Raw genomic sequence first — 8796 nt, 5'->3', positions numbered from 1 at the left:
TGCAGAACAAAGATCAAATTCAAAGCCCTGCCAGTAAACCATGCCCTCAAGCAAAAGCCAGATGAACACTGGCTGTTAGATCATTTGCTGAGATCTCAAAAAGATTTAATTCATGGCCTCTTAGACTCACTCTGTGGACCAAAAGTTTTCTAAGCATCTGAAAGGCGCCATCAGAGATATTCTGTCTACTAAGGAACAGGGCTTCCAAGAATCTTTGGTATTGTCCTAAAGCATTGTGACTCTCAGTCTAAGGTTGAGAGGAGCCTATCTCAAAGAGATTTATGGGGATAGCTTCTGTCCAGCAAATTCTGATACACCAAAAACAACATTTTTAAGTTTTTTTTAATGTTTATTTATTTTTGAGACAGAGCATGAGCAGAGGAGGGGCAGAGAGAGAGAGGGAGACACAGAATCCAAAGCCGGCTCCAGGCTCCGAGCTGTCAGCACAGAGCCCGACGTGGGGCTTGGACTCACAGACTGCAGGATCATGACCTGAGCAAAAGTCAGACGCTTAACCGACTGAGCCACCCAGGCACCCCAGAAACATTTTTAAAAGAACTACAGCCGTTCTCACGAAAAGAAATAGAGATAGTTCAAGATGAAAACAGGCCTCTGGTCCCCAACCTCCTATAGACAGGAAGCAGGCTAAGAAAACATGAGCCACTTGTCATGGAAAAGAAAGAGCGATCCAGAAAACGGAGCCAAGATCCCAAAGGATAGAGCCAAGAACAGAGGAGGACCACTTCCAGAGAGCAAAAGTGGCACTAATGACACTCTACAACGGAAGGAGGTAGCAGGGCCTGGCTGACCATACTTGGAATTGCTAAGAACCAGTGACTTCTCAGTGCCCCCAATTTTTCCTCCCTCTAAATGGGAGTGCCCACTGTGGCTATCCTACCCCCATCTCACCGTTGCAGGACAGGTGTGTGGTAGACATAAAAACTCTTAATTCACAGGTCTTCAGATAGAGATAAACCATAATGGGGGGGGGGGTGCTGCAACCAAGGAACCATGTCCCAAGAGCCTTGTGCATACCTGGATCTGATCCAAATAGTGAGATCCTGAACTTCAAGCTGATGTCATGACCTGATGAAACTTTGGGGGATCTTGGGAGGGAAAGAAAGGGAAGCTCGGACTGTGGAAGCAGTTTGACCTAAGTCACACATCTGGGAAATGGCAGAGGCAGGACGCTGAATCAGAAGCCTAGTCTGACTCCAACCCCAGTGCCCTTTCTCTCCCCCACACTGCTTGTCTCACACTCCTTCCTTCTGTTCTCATCTTCATACCTTTCCTCATGCTCTTTCCTCTCCGGTAATGCCCCTGGGGTGGGGGGTGGGGGGTGGGGGGCAAAATCACCCTGGTGGAGAACTCCTACGGCATACGTGGCCATTTCTAGAGACATGTTGGGTTGTCACAATGGATGGGGGTGGGGGAGTGCACCCGGCATCTAGCGGGTAGAGACCAGTGATGCTGCTAAGCACCTTGCAATGTTCAAGACAGCCCCCCAACAAAGAGCGCTCCAGCCCCAAATGTCAATATTGTTGAAGCTGAGAAATCGTGGTCTAGAGAAATCTATGACCACATGTGATTCCCTGCATCGCTGGGTCTTCTTCTGTGTCTCCAAGGCTTGCGTCGCTCAAGATCAGAGGGGAGTACCCAGTGCCAGTAGTAACTAAGTGGCTGGAGGGGTCCTGAGGAAATCTCTGGCAGGGAGCTCCTATCACAGGACAGCCCTGGCACTTTGAAAACTCTGAGGCACCGGGTTTGATACGCTACAGTTAGTTTATTGGAAACACAGAGTGAAACGAAGACAAAGGGGCTGGCAGTTACGTCGCTGGGTTTTCAGAAGCTTCTGCAGGCAGCCCTGCAAGGAGATGCTCTTCCCTCCCATGGCCATGGGCCTCACAGAGTTACAGGAAAACCACCGTCAGTGTTCCCCACCTCCCTTCCACAGGATCCAGCGCACTGGCAGATTCCCAGGAAGTGGAGACAGGGAGAGTCTAGGGCCTGCCCTGTCCCTGCAAGCTTAGGTGAGGGAGTCGGGCAGGACGAATGAATCCAGCAAACAACACAGAAGGCAGAAGAAAGGATGAATCCTCAAGATGATAAATCCACTACTAGGAAAGGCTACGGAAAGAAGCCAAGGTGCCGCCCCAGGTGCACAGGGCTCAGGGCGCCCGGGGGGTGGCGCGCAGAAGGAGCACCCAGGGAGGACGTGCCGAGGGTGCACATCTGGCGACTGGTTGTTGGGGGCGGGCAGCTGGCCGTCGTGGGGCAGCGGCGGGGGGCGATCGGGGTCGGGCCGGGCGGAGGGGGACGTGGCTGCGCGCTGGAAGGGGCGCTGCGGCCTCTTAGCACTTCTTACAGCCCACACTGCAAGCCCCGCACGAGTTGGTGCCCACCACCACGTTACCGCTGCAGGGGGCGCTGCAGACGCGGCTGGTGACAGCAGGGGCAGCACCTGAGGCGCAGAGATCGCCACAGACGACGCCACCGCGGGAGCTGCTGACACCTGCATGGGAGGGGGAGGAGAACGCATCAGGCATGGCCACGGCCAGGCTGCTTGGGGGTCGCGAACACGTCCCTCCCAGAAGGCTTGGGGCCCCCCTGACGGGAGCAGGCGGGAAGGGAAGAGCTACTTACAGACATTCACAGCGCCGACGCCCTCGCACAGCCTGTTGGGAAAGGAAAAGAGAGAGGTCGGTGCCATGGGCCAGAGGCGACAGCGAGGTCCATGCCCTCCTTCTGGGCACTTGTTTTGGGGAAGGGGCTATAAACGCGCCAATCGGGAAGCCCAGCCGCCACGAGGGCTCTGGAGACAGAATGCCCAGTGCGCCTGGCTGGCTAGCAACCTCAGATTTGCCCTGCCCTCCAATCCACCTGCCTCCTGATCGGGAGTATCTACTCCTAGATCCCCTGTGAGGGTGGAATCCAGGGACCCGCGTAAGGGCTCCGTGCCTGCCACGTGGTGAGCAGTTCAGACTTGTCGGCTGCTATGATTGCTGTTGGTTCCGATTGACTTGTAAACGCATTCGAGGAAGTGCAGATTTAAGTTCCTAAATCTGGTCTGACTGCGGTCACTAGAACGTGGGCCTCAAGAGGGCAGAACATTTTGTCTTGTCTTTTCCCCACTGAAGAATCGACAGTGCCTAACAGTGTTTGGCCAATAAACAACTGTCGCATGAATTAATGGGATTTTAGGGCCCATTTAGAACAGGCTGTCTCCATGAGTTCCTTCATTTGACGGGTGGAGAAAGCGAGGCCCAGGGAGAGGAAATAACCGGTGATAGAGGCAAGGCTATAATTTTGGCCACCTAACTCCACTCAACCCTCATTCCCTTCCCACACAATGCGACTCCTTAAGGAAAGGGAACAGGAGTCCCTCTGGTTGCACCATGGCAAAGGGTTGACAAAGTCAGCTTCAGGTGTGGGGAGAATTTGCAGTCCACCACCTACTCACTCCATGCCCAGGGTTCATAGAGGACCCACACCAAAGCTTCTGAGTTCCCCGCTTCCACGAGCCCTATGTGGTGGAGGGCTGGACTTCTCAGTTTCCAAAGCTAACGCCAGGCCTTCCAAACTCAATCCTGAGATACTCTTCACTGTGGAATTGTCCACTAATGAAACTTCCCTGACCAACCAAGGGGCAACATTCTAGGAGTGTTGTATACATAGGAGATGGTCAGCTGCCCTCCAGCCCTGCCACCTCCAACACTAGCAAAAAGCAAAAATGCCCAGAGCAGGACACCCCTGCCTCAAGGGGCAGGCCCCTGCTATCTGTCCACCTTCCGCCCCACCTACTGCAATGGACGACCACTTAGGGCGGCCCACTGTGCTTACGATACATAACTGTGAGTTGATAAAATCCCCCATTGAGTCAGTCATTACAGGATAAATATGAACTCCCGAATGGGGCCAAGGCCAGCCTTGAGACAAAAGCTAAATGCTGGATTATGTGCAACCAAGGCCAGGAGGGGAAAGACACGTTCAAGAGAGGGTGGCTGAAAGCCCAGACTAGGATTCTCGGGAAAACAATTACTAGGGCCTGACTCCTGGCTCTGAAAGGCAGATTTGCAAAAATACCAATCTCATATGAGCACATAAGTGGGCATGACTGACTCAAAGGAGGCTAGAAACAAACTGAAAGGACTTTCTCAAATTACCTGTAAAGATGCAGGATGGGGAGATTTGGAAATGGGAGTCCAGTGATGCCAGAGGGCACATGGCACGTTGGGAACCCAGGCAGGGATGGGAGAGAAAATAGGCTATTGTACCCACCTCTGCTCCTCGCCCTCCAGCAGCCGCCTGTAGGTGGCGATCTCGATGTCCAGGCCCAGCTTGGAGTTCATCACCTCCTGGTACTCCTTGACCAGGCAGGCCATGTCCTGCTTGGCCTTCTGCAGGGCGGCCTCCAGCTCGGCCAGCTTGCAGCGGGCGTCGCTCAGGGCCGCCTCGCCCTGCTGCTCAGCCTGGGTCACCGCGGTCTCCAGCTTGGTGTTCTGGGGCCCAGGAGAGAACAGAGTGGGTTATGGTCCTGGGTGTCTCGGTCCATTTCCCTCACGTGTCCAGTCTCTCCCCTCCCCCAGCTGGGGACACCCCAAGAACAGGCCTCTCCCCTTCATTAACGGAGTCCCCCTGAGGGACCACAACCAGGGACATGAGCCATGCAAATGGGCTGGATCATGAATGGTGAGAGCCAGTCGGGGCACACACTGCCTGTGTGGCCCTGGGGAGGCCCCAGGCGACCCGTACCTGACACTTGGCATTCTCGACCTCGGCGGTCAGCCTCTGGATCATGCGGTTCAGCTCGTTGATCTCCTCCTTGGTGCGGCGCAGGGTCTCCCCGTGCCGGATCACCGTGGCCTTCATCTCCTCGCACTGGGGCGGGGCGGGGGGGGAAGCAGAGGTGCTCCTGAGCTCAGGATGCAGTTTCCCTCCCATTCAGACACCACAGATGGTCGGGAGGTTGTACAGTGTTCAGCCTGTGCAACTATACATGGCAGCCCTGCCCAGCGATTATAACTTGAGAGCTGTGTGGCATTCTGTTACTATCCCACGGGATCAGAAACTCCAGACAAAAGAGGCCTTCTTAATAAATACTTGGCTTCCCTCGTGCTGCCATGTCTAAGAGACAGGTGTCCTGTGCCCCTCACCTTGCTGCGGTACCAGGACTCGGCCTCAGCCCGGCTGCGGCTGGCGATGTCGTCGTACTGAGCCTTGATCTCGGCCACAATGCAGTCCATGTTCAGGTCCCGGCTGTTGTCCATCTTGACGATGACCGAGGTGTCTGAGATGTGGGCGTGGAGAACGCGGATCTCCTGCAGATGGTGGGGAACCTGTTTACACCCCAGCCTCACCCACCACAGTGTGGACCCAGTCATCTCAGCCCTTACCTGGTCTCTACCCCAGCTCCCACTACAGCCTCATGGACTGCAGCCGCCCACCCAACCCAAATCCCTGGCCAATCAGTCCCAGGCCCCAGCCCCCTTTTCTAGGCTGGCTGCTTCTTTTCGACCTGGACCATGGCCCCTCACCTCCTCATACAGGCGCCGCAGGAAGTCGATCTCCTCGATCAGGGCCTCCGCGTTGGCCTCCAGATCTGACTTGCGGAGGTAGGCACAGTCCACATCCTGGAAAAATGGGGCGTCTGTGAGCTCAGAGGACCCCGGTGCTCATTACCCCAAACACTCCCCTCTCTTCTCTCCCATTCATGGAGGCCAAGGGAAAGGACTCCTACTATTCCATTCCCATGCCGTCGCCATACTTTGTGACCTGCCTGGGGTGGGCTTTGCAACCTCCTGCCCTTCTGAGAACAAACTCCTTTGTGCCTGAGATGGGCCGCCAGCCTTTCTCTCCTCTTATGGTCCCAGCTCTGCTTCTTACCCTCCCTATCCCCACAAGCCTGCCAGACTGACTCCTTGCTCGCCACCTCGACCCCTCCCTGTCCCCTGGCAGTCCTCCAAGACCACCTGGTCACTCCGGGTTCAGCTCCATCCTCCCCAATACCCGGGGACCGGGCCCCTCCTGTTGGTCAGACTTCCCCCAGTGCTAGACAGGACGCTGTCCCTCAACAGAGAGACTGGAGCTGCCCTGCCTCCATGGGGTCCCCGCCAGAGACCACAACTTCTAAAGCACAGTGGGACATCCGCCGGTCAGCCCAGCCATCCCTCGCCCCAGGGCAGGGTGTAATGCACAGTCCAAGTTTCTTGCCCTTCATCGGCGACCTGAATGAGCCTTCCATGACCTGACCCCTGGGATTTCCCAGCCCGATTGGGCCAGGTCGTGTGTCCCACGTGGAGGTTGAGACCCTCTGGGTCTCCCCAGGAAGAGTCTGTCATTCCGAGATGCCTGGTGTCTGTGCTTCCGGATCCCACGTCACTCACCTTCTTCAGAGCCACAAATTCATTCTCAGCTGTTGCTCTCAGAGAGACTTCCTCCTCATACCTGAGGCAGAAGAGGGCAGAGAGGGAGGTCAGGGAAGGGCGGGTCTCACCAGAAGCCGTCTCTCCCTTTCACATCAGTGGAGGGGGCAGTATTAGTGAGCTCCCAACAGCTGGAACACAGCAAATCTGCTGGCTCCGTTCTGTCTGGTTGGATCTGGAACGGGTCTAGGATCCTGTCTCGACTTTAAATTGAGGGGTCCAGAGAGCTAAGGTGTGGGACCTCCCAGCCCCGTTCCCACAGCTGCTGTGAGGTCACCTTAGGAGGCACATAAGGACTCAACCCCAGCCCCATGCTAGGAGAGGACAGTGTCACCTCTGGGGCACGGCAGCCCCAGCCTCCCCTCATCTGGCTGTCCAACCTGGCTCAGGTGTGGGGGCCTATGACACCCGTCCCCCATCGGCACTCAGCACCCCAGGCAGTGGCACCCGGGGCCCCAGGGCCTGTCAGTCCCGAACCACCAGACGCTCAGGTGCTACAGGTGGGAAAACTGAGAGGTCAGTCAGCAGGAGGCAGCCAGGGAGCCTGCAGAAACCTCCTCCCCACGGGGCCTGGGGGACAGCCTCCGAGAAGGGAAGGCTGAGTAGGGGACAGAGAGGTCTCCTGGGGGCATCCCGGCCCCACCCTGAGGCAGGCATCTGGGCAAGAGTGGCGCAGCTGAGATGACCCTGCCGCGCAAGTCCCCGGCCTGCATGGCCCCTCGTCCTTCTGGAAAATTCTTCTCAAGTCTAACCCAACGGGCTCTAAGCCAAGTCCATCTCCTGTGCCCAGCGTCACTCCGGGCCGCACTCACTTCTTCTTGTAGCCCTCCAGCACCTCCTGCACGTGGTTGAGCTCCGAGGCCAGCCTCCCGCTGTCGGCCTCCACGCACTCGGCCTCCCGCCTCAGCGTCTCGATGTAGCCCTCGAACAGGGGCTCCAGGTTGCTCTCGCAGCACTTGCGGTTCTGGTAGAACTGCCACTTGGTCTCCAGAAGCTTGTTCTGCTGCTCCAGGAAGCGCACCTGCATTCAGGGTGTGGGGAGGGGTCAGACGGCTCTTGGTGTCCCGAAGCCAATTTGGGGTGGGGCTGGGGTGATTGCTTTAGGGGCAAACTCCCAACCCCGGAGCTCAGCAGAGCTTGGCAGAGATGGGCAGTGGGAGACAAGGTGACTCCTGGATTTCCCTCCTGTGATCTCTGTCTGGATTTTCTCACTCAGGGATGGGAGCAAGGGGCTGGGCAAGGTCAGCGTCTGCTCTCAGGTAAAGGGAGTTCTCCAGACCTGGTGAGTCCAGGTGGCATGTGTATTCTGGAGGCAGGTAGAGGTCTCCGGTTGGCCTCTGGCTCCCCCTGTCTCAGTGCCCAGCCTGAGTGCTGAGCATGGGTGGGCTACAGGAAGGGTGGGATCAAGGACAGCCACCCACTGGCTCACCCTGCGGGCTTCTTCCTATTTCTTGTGTCCATTTTGGTGTCTGTGTGTGTGCATGTTCTGCCCTCTTCCTCTGACAGGCCAGTTCCAAGCCTGTCCTTGTGTCTCCGTGGGGACCTGCCTGTCTGGACAGAGGTTGCGTATAATGGCAACACTATCAAATCAGGAGCCTCCGCTCTGTATCCTGATGTCCTTGGTCCTCATGTGGCCTGGGTGTGTGTCCATTTCGTCCATGAGAGCGGGAGCTCACCTGGACCTCCTGTCTCCTGCCCCTGACTGTCTTCAGCCTAGCCCAGGAATCGAGGGCTCAGGAAGGGTGTGATCAAGGACACCCACCTTGTCGATGAAGGCAGCGAACCTGCTGTTGAGACACTTGATCTGCTCCTTCTCCTCGTGCTTCACGCACTGCGCATTGGGGTCGATCTCCAGGTTGAGGGGCGTGAGGAGGCTCTCGTTGACGGACACGCTGGTGATGCAGGGCGGGCTGGGGCCGCACACGCCGCCGGAGCGGTAGCCGAAGGTGCGGCCGCAGGAGCCGGCGCGGAAGCCGCCGCAGACGCTGTGGCTTCCGAAGCCGCCGGTGAGGCCGCGGTAGCAGGAGACGCCGCGGTAGGGGGCGGCGGTGATGCAGCAGCGGCCGGGCCGGGGCCCGCAGGCCGAGGCGCAGCTGAAGGTGCGGCCGCAGAATCCAGATCCGCAAGTCATGGTGCTCCTGGAGGTTCGGGTAGCAGAGTACAGGACCGAGGTCTGGAGTCTTGTGCAAACTCCAATGTGCTCCGTGAGGCACCTCAGTCCTATTTATGCTCAGATCTGAAGGGCTTGGCTGTGCATTTCGGTCAATTTGTGCTTTATGGGCTTGGGCGGTTAGTTGAGTCCAACCCCTCTTTAGCACATGCTTTCATGGTGGAGTGGCCCGCACCCTCCTCAGTGTATAGGATGCCAACCTCT

At 57.1% G+C, this 8796-nt stretch overlaps 1 protein-coding gene across 1 annotated transcript; it reads right to left on the bottom strand.

The window, feature by feature from the left end:
• Nucleotides 1-2349: 2349 nt before the first annotated feature.
• LOC125919082 (keratin, type II cuticular Hb6) lies at nt 2350-8553 on the bottom strand. The gene is made up of 10 exons (XM_049625531.1): nt 8185-8553; nt 7235-7443; nt 6380-6444; nt 6122-6123; nt 5535-5630; nt 5154-5318; nt 4753-4878; nt 4279-4499; nt 2644-2675; nt 2350-2512 (listed from the first exon to the last, which is right to left on the bottom strand). Exons 1-10 carry the CDS (start codon nt 8551-8553, stop codon nt 2352-2354), a joined length of 1446 nt encoding a protein of 481 aa, XP_049481488.1. The 3' UTR covers nt 2350-2351.
• Nucleotides 8554-8796: the final 243 nt, after the last annotated feature.

The sequence above is a fragment of the Panthera uncia genome, chromosome B4 (assembly GCF_023721935.1).
Source record: "Panthera uncia isolate 11264 chromosome B4, Puncia_PCG_1.0, whole genome shotgun sequence".
Taxonomy (NCBI): Eukaryota; Metazoa; Chordata; class Mammalia; order Carnivora; family Felidae; genus Panthera; species Panthera uncia.
Note: the sequence above shows the minus strand (reverse complement) of the source record. Positions and strands in the feature narration are given on the sequence as shown.

Excerpts from the sequence above, each read along its gene's own strand:
- LOC125919082 (XM_049625531.1), bottom strand. The coding sequence starts at position 8,553 with ATGACTTGCGGATCTGGATTCTGCGGCCGCACCTTCAGCTGCGCCTCG. Across the intron at positions 5,319-5,534 it reads TGCGGCGCCTGTATGAGGAG|GAGATCCGCGTTCTCCACGC; the intron begins GTGAGGGGCCAT and ends CACCATCTGCAG. Across the intron at positions 2,676-4,278 it reads CTGGAGGGCGAGGAGCAGAG|GCTGTGCGAGGGCGTCGGCG; the intron begins GTGGGTACAATA and ends CTTTCCCAACAG.